Here is an 18671-nt window from a genome sequence, read left to right on the forward strand (position 1 = left end):
CCTGAAATTGAGAAATTTCCAGCACTTCCAAATATAAATCTGTTGGATTCTGCTTCAAAACAGAGAAGAGGGTGAATACATTGATAAATAAATCAATAATTAACTTACTTGAGGAGAGGATGTGAGCAGTGGGGTTAGTTCAACAAAGCCGCGCACCTCTTAGGAACGCGCAGCTTGGGCGACGCACCATCGACTGCGCGCCGTGGGCGGGGAGATTTTATTGCCCCAGTTGATGATGTCAGACGTGGAAATACATGGGTCCAGACAGGGCAAGCCAATTCTTACCCTCAACGACTTCAGAAAAACACAGTCCAGGTAATATTTTTCAAATTCCGACGTCTCCAAAGTCCCATGGACTGCTCCTTGCTCCCTCTCCTCACAGGCAGCTGTGGGTGGGGAGATTTTATTGGCCCCAGTTGATGACATCAGACGAGGAAATAAACGGGTCCAGTCGGGGCAAGCCAATTCTTACCCTCAACGACTTCAGAAAAACACAGACCAGGTAATATTTTTCAAATTCCGATGTCTCCAAAGTCCCATGGACTGCTCCTTACTCCCTCTCCTCCAGACACAAAATAGTTTTTAAACACAAAAGGAAGAATTCAGTCTTCGATATGTCCTTCTCAATCCTAGTGTTCAAGCATTTACCTTGCTCCCTCAGCAACACCAACCCATAGACAAATACAATGCCTTCATTCCCATAAACTTTAATACCCTTCAAACTTAAAGTTAGTTTTATACCATCTGGACTGATTACCCAACTAATACCAACCTCACCCCCAAGCCCACATCTCAAACCCCAAAGTGATCCGCAACTCTCTTCATGTGGATCTTCACCTCCCATGGGAGGAATAAACATAATTGAGTAAGTGAATTTCCCTCTCCAATCAGGTCAAGACATACTAGTGTAGTAGGTATAGAAGAAAGAAATCATGGCCAGAATATTAAAAGATAATCACAATCACCTGACTCTAAAAAAAAAGTAAAGTAAGTGAAAGCAGCACTAAACTACTACTAATTATGCAGAACAATATCACAGTTCAGAGTCAAAAATAATGTTCCAATACTTGAGGACAAAGGTTGCAGGACCAAAGTCCCAGCCTCCAATGTTTGACATCACAACACTTGTTCCACACTTTTCAAGTATGCTCTCTAGATTAGAAGATGTCAAACTACTCGGTTGTCTTCTCAGGTGACTGTTCTCTTTTCCTATTTGTTGCCATCTTGGGAAATCATCTTTGATAGCCGTACTCCAATAAGGTGCCTGTGATTTATGTGTCCCAGAGAAGCCCTTAGGGCTTAACACTGACTGTGCTTCTTCCACAGATCTGATTTTTATAGAAACTCCATCTAGTGTAAACATCAAGCCAAATGGGTGTAGCCAGCGATACTTAATGTTTTCTTTTTGCAAAAATAGGGTTACATCTTGCAATTCTTGGCGATTGTGTAAGGTGGCTTGGGATAAATAAGCAAAAACAGATATTTCTTGACCCTCCCAAGACCATGCAGATCTTTTACATGCTGATACAGCAATCTTATCATTGACTAAATAGTCATGAATGCACATGATTATATCTTGAGGCTTATTATTGGTCCTTGGACCCATTGCCCTATGTGCCCTGTCCACCCTTATTAACAAATCAGAATCAGCTTCTTCATCCTCTGCTGAGATAAGAATAAACTTGCTGAAATGTTGAACCACAGCTGTACAATCAATGATTTCAGAGCTTTCAGCTAAATCTGAGGTTATTGCCCCTGAACAGTTTTCTATGTCTGCAAGTTTCTCTTATATCAAAGAGTTTTCGACAGAGAGTGATTTATATTGGGCCTGTAGCTGATCAATAGAATCTGCGTGTGCACTAATTCAATTATTAGTTTCATCTATCCTTTGGCCCATGTTGGCCATTTCTTCACGGATCTCAGACATTGGAATCATAATTTCTTTTTTGTTTTCTTTAATATCTTTGTGAATCTCACAAAACCACTCTCTAAATTCAGCGCGTGTCAGTATGTTGTAAGCCACCTCAGTAACTGTGCCACTCTTCACTCTGCGTCTTCACTCTTCACCACGCTTGCTGCTGTCCTCTTCATCTGATTTGGAATCAGAAAAATGCCTAAAATCTACTACCTTCTTTTTGGAGGACATCGCATATGGTCTACTTGCTCTTGGATCCACCTCGACGAGCTGTTAGATGTCCGATGACCATGATAAACAACAAATTTGACCCGAAAGGAAGAGGAGCTCTGAGGCTAAACTGCCATCAAGCCCGATGACATCACAACCTCCCATCCAAACACATGAAGCCACCAGCCACTGGCACAGATAAGAAGCTTTTCGCCTGCATAGTGTAAAGTCTTTAGATATGTCCTGGTTCACTTCATGATGACAAGTTAACCAGGCAACTCCTAACACTGAGGGAATAAAGCCAGCATCATTAAAGCTTCATCCATATGGTAGACAGCCAAACTCAACACTCTAGGACTGAAAGGATAACTCAGATGTTTAGGATGGCACCATCATTTTGGATAACATCAAATGTAACATCCAAAGACTGAGCTGAGGATGGTCCGTTTTTAGCCTCTCAGCTGAAACTGAGAACCATGCAATATGGGAGATTAACACACTGCCACCTGACCCCCAAATGCGGACATGAAACCCTTTGGACACAGGTCAAACCGGGAGGATTCTATCTCCAATTTAAAAAAATAAGAGAGAAGAAAAATGCGTGTCATACCTGCAATCCTCAAATTATAATCTGAGGGGGCTAACACAAGCACCAGCCGTAACTTGGTAAAAATAATACTTATTCACCCTGTCTGTAAAATGCTTTGCTTATGGTATTAAGCAGAATAAAAGAAAATGAAGAATATTAATCAAGGCCCGGGTCAGTCGAAAGCTGGTTGAAAGCCCCTTGATGGGAAATTGGTAGCACATCCCTGGGGAATTCTCATACTGCTGATTATATGTCGCTTCTAGGAGTGGTCTAGGCAAACCTCCACAAGGAAAAAAGGTACTCATGGGTTTGTTTTATTTATTAGAGAACTGATAGACACATCTCCTACAGCTGTCAAAATTAATTTGAAAAAGCATGGCAGAAAGCCTCCAGTTCACTCTGCTACTGTAGTTAATGTTTTCTAAGCCTGCAAAGAATAGAGAATTGTGAGGCAACACAGATCCCCCAAGTCACAGGGTACAAGGCCTCTTGAGCCAAAAAATCCAACCGGACTTTACTATAACCTTAGGCACTAAATATGTCCTCAAATTTCTCAGAAAACTCAGTCAATTCCATAAGGTTAGAGGACCTTTCTTTGTCTGTGCATTTGTCGCTCAGTATCTGGGTCTCGAGACAGCCTAACCTATAAATGTTATTTTATGATGAAAGTGTAGCGAATGTTATGCAGATCAGTAAAACAAACTCCTACTTTAATGCATTCAGATTTGTATTTTTTAGATTGCAGAATGTGAAAAAATGTACAAGGCACTGCATACGTGTGAATGTCTGTGACAGATTGTGCGTGCATATACATCTATAGCAGACTGTGTGGGTACTGTAGGGACCATTACCCTATACAAGGTGGATATTCAGCACCACTTAGCTGGATAAGTTCAGACTTATAAGTTCAGACTTATCCAGCCAAATTGTGTTGTTTCAACGTTTGGCTGCACTGAGTGGCCGCCACTTAGCCAAATAATAGCTGACTAAGTGAAGGGTAGAATGGGGATGTTCTGCAGCAGAGTTACTTATACGGCTATTCGGCTAAGTTAGCTGAATAAGTTAGAAAGTTAGCTGACTTATACGGTCAGTTGCGCTGCTGAATATCCCAGCCAAGTTAGAAGGACAGCAGCTGAATGTGGATTCCATGCTAGTTAATATTCCCCTGCAGCACCCTGCACTATAAATCACCTTTCAGATAGTATCCCAGAATTGTGACTGAACTGTTACTATAAGTATGTCATTTTGCCTTAATGGCTGAGCCACAGCCTTTAGCCCAAGCTGATGAAGCCCATAAGATAATCAGAAATGAAAAGATTGTCTGCGTGGAGGGGTCTGGGTGGACTGGGAGGGAGTTCTGGCTGGGGAGCTGGGAGGAGTTCGGTGACTTGTGGAGGGACTGTGATAGCTGGTGGACATTGGAGAACTGGTTGATTTCATTTACGCGTTCATGTTTTAAGGTTGGCCGACATATGCGGGTAAGTCCTATTTTACTTTTTACATGTAAAATATACGCATGTATATTTTTAAAATAGGAAAAGTACATGCCTTTAATGCATTGCTATACATGGTTTCAATGCACTGTATGTATTGGCGCAGAAATCTGCATAAGCACATATATTGCAGGGTAGAGATATGTGCATTTTATAAAACGAGCGTCTATCAAACTCTCGAGTTATAAAATACTTGCATCGATCTCCTCACAGCCAAATACGTGTGTATATGCAGCTGTGCACATTTGTCTGAACATTATCCTCTCTGTGTGTACCTGGAACCCCCTTCCTGACTCCGTCCCCAGGAACCCCATCACTTAAGTCCAAGTAAACTCACACGCATAAGTTTACCCACATACCCCAAGTCTCCTGTCCTGTATGTCTGTCTTGTTCGATTGTAAGATCTATTAAGCAGAGACTGTCTTCTTTGTGTGTTTGAACCGTGCTGCATATGTTGTGTGGTGCTATAGAAATGTTAAGTAGTAGTAGTAGAAGAACATAACTTAAAATGGATTGGCAGGAGTTAAAGAGCACAAAGAAAACAAGAAATGCAGTCAGTACATGCCCTCTACCTTTTCTGCCTCTTTTCTCAACCTTGCTGCTCTTCAGGGTTTTGCAGCAGTATTGTCTCCAACAGATACAGCCAAACCATGGCACCAAAATATGTTTGAAAGCACCTCCAAAAGGAAGCCTCTGAATTTTTCGTTATTCAATTTAGAGGACACATTATTCCTGCTCAAGCCTAGGGCTGCCAGACTTATGTCTCTGCTTTTCCCCAGTGCATCCGGAATTCCCCCAGACCTCTTTCCACATTTTTCCCGTTCAGCCAATAGGAACACCCTTTCTATAAATGCATACGCAAAGGTGTGGCTACAACCTAGAGAACTCTGGGTAGTGTGCAGTCAACCATATTTAAGCTGCATTCTCAACAATTATTCTAAAAATTATTATTCTACTAATTCTGAGAAACAATAGAACCAAAAAAAAAAAAAAAAAGCAGGGTGCATTACTTAGCCATAAGGTTTCAAGCTCTCTGCATGCCTCTGTCAAAAACTGAGTAAGCAGATGGTAGGGCTGCTCTAGCAATTCTGGGGTTCCTAAATCTGTTGGGTTTCTATTTTTCAATAAGTTATTACATGATGGGTCCATAAAAAAGCCATGAAAAGTCCAGTAACTCTAAGCAACAGTATTTCTTTATACTACTTACAAATGAAATGACCATTTTGCTTTCCTGTCGGCCACCAAGCCGTGGACAAGTGTGGTTATGTCCACTCTAAGAGAACAGGAGGTTTCTGTGATTTCAGTGGAACTGTACACAGTTTCCCTCAGTGGCTGCCAGATACTTCAAGCCGCTGGCATTGCCAATGATCAATCGCAGGAGGAGGAAAGGAGGAGCCACCCAGAATAACAGAAAAGGAATTAAGCGTAGCTAGACCAGGTTTCTCTTGGAAAATAACAGGTAAGACCCATGATACCACAATTAGCTGCTGGCATGTCAGCAATGTACAGTCCTGTGATAGTAGACTGCAGAGAGAGAGATAATAACCAGGGATAACAGGGTCCCTGACTGAAGGTGAGGGCACCAGTGGCAAGTAACTGCCACCGTTTTCCATCTGAATCACAAACCGAAAGTATAATGCCAAACTGAGAGGGGTGCATATTAAGAAACTACAGCTAGAAGTCATGATTCAAATTTTTTCCCAGTTCAATCAGAACCAGCCTCTATAGGGTCACAGGGCCACAAGAATGCCTGAATGTATGCACAGGCCCACTAGGCCTCTGTTTAGGGCAACAAAATTCTAGGGATTGGCAAAGTCCCTGCCCACCCTGTCACTGGATCTCCAGTCCCTTCCAACTCTAGCCATATAAGCAGAGGAACAGAGTCAGCCCACCCACCCCACCTCTTGATGAATAAGACACCAAACTAAAAAGCTGTTGGGACACACCCGTTCGCAGTGATCTCATAAGCCATCTCTTCCTGTGGAAAGTAGGCTAAAAAGTGCACACCCAAGGTTAATCTCCACATTTTTGACCCATCTAAGCCAGGTCATCTGGCACCTTTTCCTGGAAGTGCTGTTTGCAAAACAGACAGAGAAGAGCCACTTGTAAACTACAAATAATGATCTATAAATAGATGAACACACACATACATGAAAACAATGGTCAACCATCCCTCATGACCCCCCCTCCCCCCAAGACACACAATGCTCAAACATCCTGTCATGCCAGTAATATGTAACGCTTACCGATTCAATGCAAATGTGTAATGGAACTTAATGTTGTGCTGGTCAGCAAGGTCACAGGTTGGCAGCATTTCAAGTGTCTCCACCAGCCTCACCATGGCATCGTAATCCTGATGGGTGCCACAAAATAACAGGACATCAATACTTAATGAGACATCTGATCCAGGATGGATTCAGTGGCCTGCCTTTTTCTCCTTTCTTGGAAGACCTCTTCCTCTGGGTCCCTATTCCCCCTCACCTGCAGATTGAGGTCCCCACACTAGTGTGTGAATTCCGCGCCCCCCCCCTCCCCAACTTGTACAAAACACAGAATAGCAGTGTCCTTCAGACAGCACGGCCAGGGCTGCAGTACATGCAGTATAAAGCCCTCTCCAGCACTTGACCGACCAGTAGACGATGCTCTGGGTGTTCTGGTGAGTGCTGGCATTCATACATCCCCACAGAGACAGCATGAGCAAAATTAGCACCTGATGTGCTACTACATGGAGGGCTCATCAACCATATAACCAGGGGGTGCGTATTCTACTAGAGCTCCACTCCAAGCATACCTGAATGTCTCGGTAAGACAACAGCAGGTTGATGACGATATCAGGCGAGAGGACCTCAGTATTGTCTATCCGTAGCTTAATCCGGGCTAACTCTTTCGCCAGCTCATCCCCTTGATACTTCACCCTGGCTTTCCTGATATCATTCAAAAGCGATTCCTTGTAATAAGTGCTAGTGGAACAAAACAGATATAGAAATTAACTATTAGGTATTCCGTCACATACAGACATTCTTTTCTATTACAGCCGTATGGCAAGTCAAATAGCAGGAAATCGCCAGGGTCTTATTCATTGTACAGATCTGAAGTAACTCAAACATGAAAATTACAGACCTGCCACTGATAATCTGTAATCCATCATTAAAATTTGCCACTCTTCCTGATGACTGGAGGGTAACCAAGGGCTCTAGGAATGATCCAGGAAACCACAGAGCAATGAGATTGACACTGATGCAGGGCAAAATGGAGGAAGCTATTGTTAAGAACAGAATTTCTGATCATATGGACAAACGTGATTTAATGGGAAAGAGCCAACATGGATTTAGCAAAGGGAAGTCGTGTCTTTCTAATCCATTAGAATGTTTTGAAGGTGTGAATAAACACATGCGTAAGAGCAAGCCAGTCAACAACATGATTCTGAATTTTCAGAAGGCGTTTTATAAAGTCCTCATTAGAGATTCCACTGGAAATTAACAGCTCACGGGATATCAGGCAATGTCCTTTGGTGGATTGGTAACTGGTTAAAAGATAGGAAACAGAAAGTAAGACTGAATGGTCTGATCTTCCAATGCAGCTAAGTGAACAGTGGAGTGCTCCAGGGATCTGCTGGAACCCATGTTGTTTAACTTATTAAAAAATGATCAGGAAAGGGGAGCAATGAGTGAAGTTACCTTATCTGAAGACGATGCAAAATTATTCAAAGTTCTTAAACCATGAGTACATTGCGAGGAATTGCAGGGGGACCTTTAGAAACTGGGAAATTGGCAATTGGGCACCTGAATGGCAGATGAAGTTTAATGTGGACAAGGGCAAAGTGATAAGGGAAAGATAATCCTGACTATGGACTTGATTTTCAAAGTGATTTATGCTCACAAAACCCTGTTTTATGGACGTAAATGGCAATCAATAAGGGGGGGGGGGGGTGTGCGTGCAAAAGTGTGCACTAATCCCATTTTGTGTGTACTTTTCCCTGCCCTAGGAAGAGGCACTGCGAAGGGCTGAGTAAAAGCAGGGAAAGCGTGTACATGCATATTTTCAATTTTAAAAACTAGGGAGGGTAGATATTCAGAGCTGGCCATGTAAGTAACTTAGCCAGTTAGAACTTACCTGGCTAAGTTACGATGTATATTCAGTGGCACTGTGAAGCCACTGAATATACACATATATATAAGCACTTAGACGGATAAGTCTACCCAGCTACGTTTAGATCTGCTCTATGAGGCGTCTAAATTTACACGGATATTTATGTGGCTAACTCGCTCCACCCCCGATCCACCCAATACATGGCTACTTTCTGTGTATGTAACTTTTAGCCGTATATAGAAACATAGAAATGATGACGGAAAAGGACCATATGGTCCATCTAGTCTGCCTAGCAAGCTTATGGTAGCACCAGCCATGCCATACAGGTCTCCCCCATAAACGGGCCGATACAGTAACCTGCCATTGGACGCGCGTTTTCCCTTACCCCTAATTCAGTAAGGGGCAGAAAACACGCGCCCAACCCGCCGAACCTAATAGCGCCCTCAACATGCAAATGCATGTTGATGGCCCTATTAGGTATTCCCGCGTGATTCAGTAAGTAAAATGTGCAGCCAAGCCGCACATTTTATTTTAAGAAATTGGGTAGGCGCTAATTTCTGCTGGCACCGGGAAAGTGCACAGAAAAGCAGTAAAAACTGCTTTTCTGTGCACCCTCCGACTTAATATCATGGCGATATTACGTCGGAGGTCCCGAAGGGTAAAAAAAGTAGAAAAAAAATTTTTTTAATGGGCCGGCGGCTGTCGGGTCGAAAACCAGATGCTCAATTTTGCTGGCGTCCAGTTTCCGAGCCTGTGGCTGTCAGCAGACTCGAGAACAGATGCCGGCAAAATTGAGCGTCGGCTGTCAAACCCGCTGACAGCCGCCGCTCCGGGCCAAAAGGAGGCGCTAGAGACGCGCTAGTGTCCCTAGCGCCTCCTTTTGCCCGTTTCTACCGCTGGGCCTCATTTAAATACTGTATCGCGCACACAGGCGAGTGGCCTGTGTGCGCGCTGAGAGAGCAGGCGTTTGCCCGCTCTCCCACGGACTTTACTGAATTGGCCCGAAAGGTATCAGGGGGTGCCATCTGCCTTTCAAGTTATCCCCCATACTTATTTTCCCAAACCGTTAAAGTCAGGGCCTTTGCTGGTTTCTGTCTGAGTCCAATGCCCCTTTAACTCTTGCCATTGAAGCAGAGAGGAATGATGGAGTTGAATCACAAGTATAAGGCTTATTGGTTAAGGGTAGTAACAGCCGCATCAGCAAGTTACCTCCATGCTTATTTGTTTTACCAGACTATAAAATTCACGTCCTTGTTGGTTGCTATCTGAAATTAATTCTCCTTTTCCTCTTTTCCCCCTGCCGTTAAAGCAGAGAGCAATAATGAGTTCTATCAACAGTGTGAAGGTTTGTTGGTTAAGGGTAGTAACTGGCACACCAGCAACATGCGCTCTTTTCCTCATTTCCATCATCTAGCTTTTAGGGATCCACAGTGTTTATCCCTTGCCCCTTTGAAATCTTTCATCTTTTTTGTCTCGACCACCTCCTCCTTAAGGGCATTCCAGGCATCCATCACCCTCTCTGTGAACAAATGTTTCCTGATGGTTCTGAGTCTTCCTCCCCGAGTTTCATTTTGTGACTCCTAGTTTTACTGATTTCTTTCCAACAGAGAAGGTTTGTCAAATGTGTATCATTAAAACCTTTCAGGTATCTGAAGGTCTGTATCATATCTCCCTTGCACCTCCTCTCCTCCAGGGTACACATAATTAGGTCCTGCAACCTCTCCTCATAAGTCATTTGATGGAGACCCCCCACCATTTTTGCCACCCTTCTCTGAACCGCCTCCATCCTGTCTCTGTCCCTTTTGAGATACGGTCTCCAAAACTAAATACAATACTCCAGGTGAGGCCTCACCAAGGATCTGTACAAAGGGATTATCACCTCCTTTTTCTTACTTATTCCTCACTCTCTGCAGCCCAGCATTCTTCTGGCTTTAGCTATCACCTTGTCACTTTGCTTTGCCATCTTCAGACCACTAGACACTGTCACCCCAAGATCCCTTTCTTGCTCAGTGCACAACAGCCCTTCCCCCCCCCCATCACATACAGCTCTTTAGGATTACCACACCCCAGATGCAGGACTCTGCACTTCTTGGCACAGAATCCCAGCTGCCATATCTTTGACCACTGTTCAAGCTTCTTTAATTCATTTCTCATTCTCTCCACTCCTTCCAGCGTGTCTACTCTGTGGCAGATCTTAGTATCATCTGCAAAAAGACAAAATTTACCTTCTATCCCTTCTGCAATGTCGCTTACGAAGATGTTGAATAGGACTGCTCCCAACACTGATCCTTGCGGCACTCCGCTTAACACCGTTCTCTCTTCAGAATAGGTTCTATTTACCATCACGCGCTGTCTTCTATCTGTCAATCAGTTTGTAATCCATACCACCACTTTGGCGCTCACTCCCAAGCTTCTCATTTTATTCACAAGCCTCCTATGTGGGACCGTATCAAAAGCTTTGCTGAAATCCAAGTAAATCACATCAAGTGCTCTTCCTCCATCCAATTCTTTAGTCACCCAATCAAAAAAAATCTATTAGATTTGTCAGACAAGACCTTCCCCTGGTGAATCCATGCTGCCTCAGGTCCAGCAAGCCTCCTGACTGTAGATAGGTCACTATCCTTTCCTTCAGCAGAGTCTCCATTAATTTTCCCACCACCAAGGTGAGGCTAACTGGCCTGTAGTTTCCAACCTTCTCTTTGCTCCCACTCTTGTGAAGCGGGACCACCACTGCTCTTCTCCAATCACTCGGCACCACTCCCATTTCCAGGGATCTACTGAACAGGTCTTGCAGCGGACCCACCAGCACATCTCTGAGCTCCCTCAGTATCCTGGGATGAATCTCATCAGGCCCCATGTCTTTGTCCACTTTGTTTTCCTAGCTCTTCCCATGCATTCTCTGTAAAGAGTTTTGTCTACTCCACCCCCTTCCAATGTCTTGTTAACTAGCGAAGGTCCTTCTCCAGGGTCTTCTTTAGTGAACACAGAACTGAAGTATTTGTTTAATATTTCCACCTTTTCTTTGTCTCTCTGCACACATTGATCCTTGGAACCATTCAATTTCGCTATACCACTTTGGAGCTTTCTTCTTTCTCTTAGGTATCCGAAATATGTTTTGTCCCCTCTCTTTACCTCTTTGGCAATTCTTTCTTCCACCTGACTTTTTGCTTTCTTGATTACTTTCTTCGTCTCTCTGTTTCACCAGATATTCTTCCTCGTGTTCCTCTTTTTGGGATCCTTTATATTTCTTGAACGCTGTTCTTTTTGCTTTTATTTTATCAGCCACCTCCTTTGAGAACCAGATAGGTTTCTTATTTCTCTTGCTTTTGTTTACTTTTCTAACCTATAGATTATCTGCCTTAGTAATTGCTCCTTTTAATTTGGCCCACTGTTGTTCAACCCCTCTCATTTTCTTCCAGTTTTCTAGTTCTGTCTCCAGGTACTTCCCTATTTCAAGTCTGTATTTTTGAAATTCAAAACTCGGGTCTTGGTGTGACGTCTCCGTATCCTATTTGCAATATCAAACCATACTGTTTGATGATCACTGGTGCTGAGGTGAGCACCCACCCGGACATTAGAGACATTATCCCTCTTAGTGAAAACTAAGTCGAGTGTAGCTCCCTCCCTCGTGGGTTCCATTACCATTTGTTTGAACAGAGTCCCATGAAGGGCATCCACTATCTCTCTACTTCTGTTAGATTCTGCAGAAGGAATTCTCCAGTCTACATCCAGCAGATTAAAATCTCCAACAATCAACACTTCTCCCATATTTCCCACCTTTTGGATGTCTTTAACCAGATCTCTGTCTAATTCTTCTGTTTGAGTCAGAGGCCTGTAAACCACTCCAGTAAAAATGGATGCACCATCATCTTTGTTTTAGAAAAGCCCATAATGCTTCTTCTCTACCCCATCTTTCTTGCAGTTCAGTTGCTTGGATATTGTTTTTGACATAAAGAGCTACTCCTCCCCCTTTTCTGTCCTCTCTGTCCTTCCTTAACATGTTATAGCCCGGTATGGCCAGATCTCAAACCTGAGAATCTGTGAACCATGTCTCCATAATAGCAACAATGTCCGAGTCCGCCTCTACCATTAGGGCTTGCAGGTCTGGGATTTTATTGCCCAGACTATGAGCATTTGTGCTCATAGCTTTACAGCTTTTGTCGTTCAGGTTACTGCTTTTCTTGGACTTGTTTTGTGCTTTATTCAGCTGACTTTTGTTATCCCCTTCACCCATTTTCTTTGTATTTGTATTTGGGGGATGAAGTTCCAATGTCCTTCTGCCACCCTCGTCTATTGGCATAGGATTTAAATTTATGTCTTAGGATCCTTTTTCCTGCCACAGACAGATGTGAGCTATATTTGACATAGAGCCTTTTACTGTTCCATAAATGGCCCCAGCTAAGCAGTGGCCGCTGAACATAGGCACATATTCAGCAGCAGCTACTTATCCACATAAATGCCACTTATCCGGCTAAATAGCATTGAATGCGCTTTGAATATCGGGCCCGTGGGAGTTCATTTTCAGAGGGATTATGCGCAGAAAATGAGCATATATGCATGTAAGTTGCCTGTATTTGCGTACATTTGTTTTTCTGTTATTTTTATTCTGATTTTGTTTAATTTGCTTTACTGATATGTTTTATGATTATGTGTTTTGTATTGTAATCCGCTGTGAATTTTAGACTCGCACGGAATATAAATGTTTGAAATAAATACATGCGATTTTATAAACATTGAAAGTACACGCATGTTTTCGGTTTCATGCACACATTTACTGGCACAAAAAAGAGGTAGTCTGGGGTGTTCCAGAGCAGGCTTAAAAGGTATGTGCTGAAGTTTTTATTTTATATGAGATATCCATATATAAATTATCCAACTTATTTGCATGTTTTTACACAACTAATTGACTAGTGCAAATGATATCAGACTTGCCTGTGGTCTGCAATTTTGGGGTGGGAGGTCTGGGTGAACTCGTGAGTGCTCAGGGTGACATGCCAGAGGATCTGGATGAGACAGTCCGGGTGAACCAGCAAAGGTATCAGCAAAATGGTGATTTCAGCTCCGAATGTATACTTTAAAATACACCTGCCTCCAAATATCAATCAGGACTTTATGTGTACATGTAATATTTTTTTCACATGTAACATACACATGCATATGTTTATAAAATAGATAAAGGAAGCGCTTTCATTGCACTGCTAATATCTGCGTGTACTGAAACAGAACCACCCTGTATTTTATAAACTGCAGCAACTCGCCACACAGTTCAGAAAATACGAGGATAAATTTCAGCCTATGCACTTACACATGTAAATGCAGTACCTCGAAAATATTTGAAAGTTATCCTCCCTGTACATAAATGGACACGGAGCAGGTGTAATTTCCTGAGCATATATGTATTATGTACACTCGTCTATGAATTTTCAAAACGGACTTATGCACGTAAGTTTTCTTTGGGTGCAAAAAGGAATGGAGAATAAAATCAATAATATCATATTGCCTCCGTATCGAGCCGTGGTGCGACCGCACCTTGAGCTTTGTGTGTGGTTCTGGCCGCTCCAGCTCAAAAATGATATAGCAGTGCTAGAAAAGGTGCAGAGAAGGGCAACAAAAATGACTCTGAGAATGGAATGATTCCCCTATGAGGAAAGGCTAAATGGGTCAGTGCTCTTCAGTTTGGAGAAGAGATGATTCGAGAGGAGATATAAGAGATTTATAAAATTATGTGTGATGTGGAACAAGTTAACCAGGAACAGTTACTTACTCTACCAGATAGTACTAGGACTAGGGGACAGTCCATGGCAATAACCGATAGCAGATGCAAAACAAATGAAAAAAAGTTTTTTCTCAGTCAATGCTCATTTAAACTATGGAATTTACTGCCAGCGAATGCAGTCAAGGCTAGTAGTATAGCTGAATTTAAAAAAGGTTGGGACAAGTTTCTAGCGAACAGGTCCACCATATAGACTGGGACGTCTTTGCCTCTTACTTCAGGGAATGGACAGCATGGAATGGACCTTCCTATTAGGATCTGCCCTGGACTGGCATCTTGTATAGCTCTGCTTCTTAAAATGGTGAAGCCTGCTGCAGGAGATCTCTGATTTGTGGCCTTCCACGGGTTTCTTACCATGGCTTGGATTTTTAAGAGGGGTGCTGGACTCCTGTGGAGCCGATATCACATTAGCAAATGGAGCTGTGTTTAAAATCACAGGTCTGGGAGCCAGTTTATTAGCTATAGCAAGAGACTCAGCAGAATTTGACTGCTAGAAACTATGAACTGTCGTCATCCTCTTTGGTTCTCACGAGCATGTCTTACCACACAGCTTTGCAATAATCCAAATTAGTGAGGCTTTCTCCACAACATACTGCCACCCTGTACTGGATGTTAGGGTCGCAACCTTGGCCACTCTGGCCTTCTTGGAAGCCTGATTCAGCCATAGTGCCGCTCTGCCCATTGGCTTGCATTCCTTCCGACTTTGGCCCTTTACAATTTCATATATATGAGTAAATATTCAAGCCCCCCTCCCTCATTTCTTCTACTTGTTACCTCCACCACCATCACCCGCCGTTATCACTGTGCTCTGTCTATCCCAAAAATGTTTAAATTCTGTCACCGTTTTGGGTGCTGATACTGGTATCTACCACCCTCTCAGCAACGAAGTACATGACATTAGAAGACTTTTCATATATCCCCCACTGAAAATCGAGTATACCCCTCTGAACCACATGCCAAGGAGAAGGAGGGGTAAGAGAGAGAGAGTGATATTGGGGATTACCATGATGTTACATGAATATCCTTCAGGAGGCTGATGAACCTCTCCACCAGTGGCACACACAGGGGTCCCAGTAAGTTGTCCCAGTTTGGCTGCATGTACTCCGAGGCTCTCCGCTGCGCGTCGCTCTCACAGCAAAAGTAATCAGCACATGGGGTTACGATGTATGGTATAAAATAGTAATTCCCGCTGGAAGCCTGTGGAAAAAACCCAAGCAAACATATCTCCAAGTGATACGACAAACACAGACTAAACCAGCCTCCTGTCCAATAGACTAGTGCAGTGGTTCCCAAACCTGTCCTGGAGGACCCCACCAGCCAGCCGGGTGGTCCTGATATCCACGATGAATGTGCACGAGATAAATTTGCATGTACTGCCTCCATAGCATGCAAAATTTCTCTCACTGCAGCCTTCTCCTCACAGATCTCCCCTCTTCAATCAATGTAGAAACGCAGCAGTCTGTATCATCTTCCAAACCCTACACATTGACCCTGTCTCCCTTAGTATTAAATTCAACTACCTTCCACTCTATTGCCTCATCCTAAGCCAGCTCTTCTCTCTCCCCGTCTACCCTCTGCACAGGCCTTGTAAGCCAGATCCCCTCTCTCCCCTCTGCACATCCCAGTCCTTATAAGCCAGCTCTCCTTTCTCCCTATCTATCCTCTGCACTTCCCTTATAAGCCAGCCAGCTCTCTTTTCTCTCCATCCACCCTCTACAAAGTCCTTATAAGCAAGCTTTCCTTTCTCCCCTCTATATAAACTCGTTCAGTTTTGCAAAATCTTATTTTCTCAAACCTAGACTACTGTAACTCTCTATTATTGGGTCTTCCCGCATGTCTTTTAAAACCCCTACAATAATTACAAAACGCCTCAGCTAGACTCTTATTAGGAGCTAAGAAATTTGATCACAGTACACCCACTCTGATTTCACTGCACTGGCTACCAGTACCATCTCGAATATATTACAAAGTATTAACGTTAATATTCAAAATATTTCATTCCAGTGATTCTGGCCTGATAGGTGTGAAATTACAACTGCTCACGCCCTAGCGAGCACTAAGATCCTAAAATAGAGGACTTCTGGTTGTACCAACAATGCAAAGGGCACATCTGATCCCAGTAAGAGACCGTATGTTTTCTATAGCGGGTCCAAAGCTTTGGAATTCACCACCCAAGATGCTACGTCTGATACCAGACAGAAAGAGATTTAAATGTGAGCTAAAAACATGACTGTTTAAAAATGGATATAATCTTACTTAAAATCAACAGACTGTAAGAGAACAACTGTTTCAAGAAAGATGAGGGTTTAATTTGAAACATAAGGAATAAACTATGAGAAGAGAGCGAGATAATTTCAATACTAAGAATAATGAGAGTAGAGATGTGATTCGGCTGAACCTTTTGGTTCGGCCTTTGTTTTCGGCCTGCAGCGGGAAATTTCGTTTCCCGCGGTTCAGGCAGATTTTTTTTTTGGCTGCCCCGAACCGAAACCCCCCCCCCCCTCACCCCAGCCCTTCAAATTTAATTAATTACAACCCTCCTGATCCCCCCAAAACTTGCCGAAAGTCCCTGGTGGTCCAGCAGGGGTTCCGGGAGCGATCTTCCGCTCTTGGGCCGTAGGCTGCCAGTAAACAAAATGGCGCCGGTGGCCCTTGCTCCTACCATGTGACAGAGGCCGGCCAATGGCACCGATAGCTCCTGTCACATGGTAAAGGCAAAGGGCCACCGGTGCCATTTTGTTTACTGGCAGCCGACGGCCCGAGAGCGGGAGATCACTCCCGGGACCCCTGCTGGATCACCAGGGTCTTTCGGCAAGTTTTGGGGGGTTGGGAGGGTGGGGGGTTGCCATTAATTAAATTTGAAGGGTTGGGGTGGGTTTGGGCTTTTTTTTTTTGTTACTCTGCCCTTTCTCCCCCCCCCCCCCAAGAAACGATAAGAAAAGCACACGAAATTTCATGGGTTTTCCTATCGTTTCGGCAGCCCCCCGAAATGCAACGAAATAGGAAATAAAGACGATATTTCCTATTTCGTTGCAAATGAATGCACATCCCTAAATGAGAGCCCTCTGGACTGGAAGCAAGTAGGACAGATGCAATGAAACACGAACTATAATGTACTGATTGCTAAGATGGATTAGTTGTAATATGTTATATGTTTTGTTATATGTATTAGCTGGCAGAATAATTTGTACTGAAGCATTTCACTCTATAGGTGTTAACTCTGTCTGAAAATTATGAATGTCACTTTGAAAACCGTTGTGATCTTGATATGGAACGACAGTATATAAGATATATAAATAAAGAAACAAACTCTGGTCTCTGACTCTTCATCACCTCAGTGTTGCCCTGCATTTAGGTCTTTCCCTCTCCACAGAATGACACTCCCCCTCGACATCTGAAGAAGGTCTGAAAGCTTGTGATGGTCTCCTTCATAAATCTGGAGGCTTTCCTAGGGGCAGAGCTTTGCAAGTTGAGATCCTTGATTTTACTGGAGGACATTTTTTCTTGATTTTAAGGGCTCTTAATATCCCATTCTACAAACATGATCCACAAAAAGCCCTATCCCTGGCAACATCCCTGGATTTAAGGGAGGGATCTATAACTACAGACCCAGGTCAGGATCCTTCTGGCCCATTTGGCCTTGACTATAAGCCTTTCAAGGCAGGATCTCCCATCCCCTGTAACTGGCTGCTTTTATATTATTTGCATAAACTGGTGTACCTCATATATTTTATATTTTTAAATCTCCCTTCTTCTGTACAGAGCTGTGTACATTGACAGCACTCTAGAACTGCTTTGATTTGTAACTCTGGAATTGCAGTATATCAAATATTCAAATAAACTAAAAACTAAAGAAGCATTAAAAACTATTGCACAGAAAGATAATATTGCATTCTGTTGTAATGACTGCATTCTACATATTTTCTGTATGTTATTCCTCATTTATCCAGTATCATATGTTATGACTGATTGCTGTCATATACAGAAATACAGGGAGTAAAAGCATCAAAAGCACAGTAGAGAATACAAGGGCTCCTATAGTCACCAAGTACTGCTGACCTTTATTGGATAATTTAAAAATGCTTAAACAAAAACAGCAGTCAGCCTGGCAAACTGTTAGACAGAGATAGAGAGGATGTGTCACAGCTCTGAATTATTTCACTGCCAAGAGACAGTCAATTACTCTCGTTAACTCAAGGCTTACTGCTTACACAAAAACACTTCTGCATCTCCTGGCAGCAGCAGTCCCAGTAAGTGCACTCAATGTTTACCAAGCTGTGGATATTCCATAAAGCTCAGTCCCAAAAATATCTGTGTAGGATGATACGTATTCCTGCCCTTGAGTTATAGAGAGATCAGGTTTTCATCTCTCTCACAGGAAATGTGTTCTAAATGAGTTGACGCTATTAATCTAACTTTGTCGTTTTGTTGTTGCCCTCAGCAGTCTCTGCCACTCCCCGTTCCTCCCCAGATGATCATTTCCAGGTGGCCAGGTACCCCTGGCCAGCCCCCAGGGTTGGAGAGGAGCCTACGCCATGGAGGGTTGGTAGGCACTGTCACTCTCCCATAGGGAAGGCAGTTATCAGCAGTGGTTCCAAAGGA

The 18671-nt window shown here is 43.2% G+C and overlaps 1 protein-coding gene across 2 annotated transcripts in view; it reads right to left on the reverse strand.

Annotated features, from left to right (window-relative positions):
* MAP3K15 (mitogen-activated protein kinase kinase kinase 15) overlaps positions 1 to 18671 on the reverse strand; it is a 257005-nt gene that overhangs the window by 131927 nt on the left and 106407 nt on the right. For both annotated transcript variants that reach the window (XM_029603361.1, XM_029603362.1), the window contains 3 exons: positions 15073 to 15266; positions 6999 to 7167; positions 6454 to 6560 (listed from right to left, as the gene is read on the reverse strand). In XM_029603361.1, coding sequence (XP_029459221.1) covers positions 6454 to 6560; positions 6999 to 7167; positions 15073 to 15266 — 470 coding nt within the window. The remainder of the gene's footprint in view (positions 1 to 6453; positions 6561 to 6998; positions 7168 to 15072; positions 15267 to 18671) is intronic.

The sequence above is a fragment of the Rhinatrema bivittatum genome, chromosome 5, assembly GCF_901001135.1.
Source record: "Rhinatrema bivittatum chromosome 5, aRhiBiv1.1, whole genome shotgun sequence".
Classification (NCBI taxonomy): Eukaryota; Metazoa; Chordata; class Amphibia; order Gymnophiona; family Rhinatrematidae; genus Rhinatrema; species Rhinatrema bivittatum.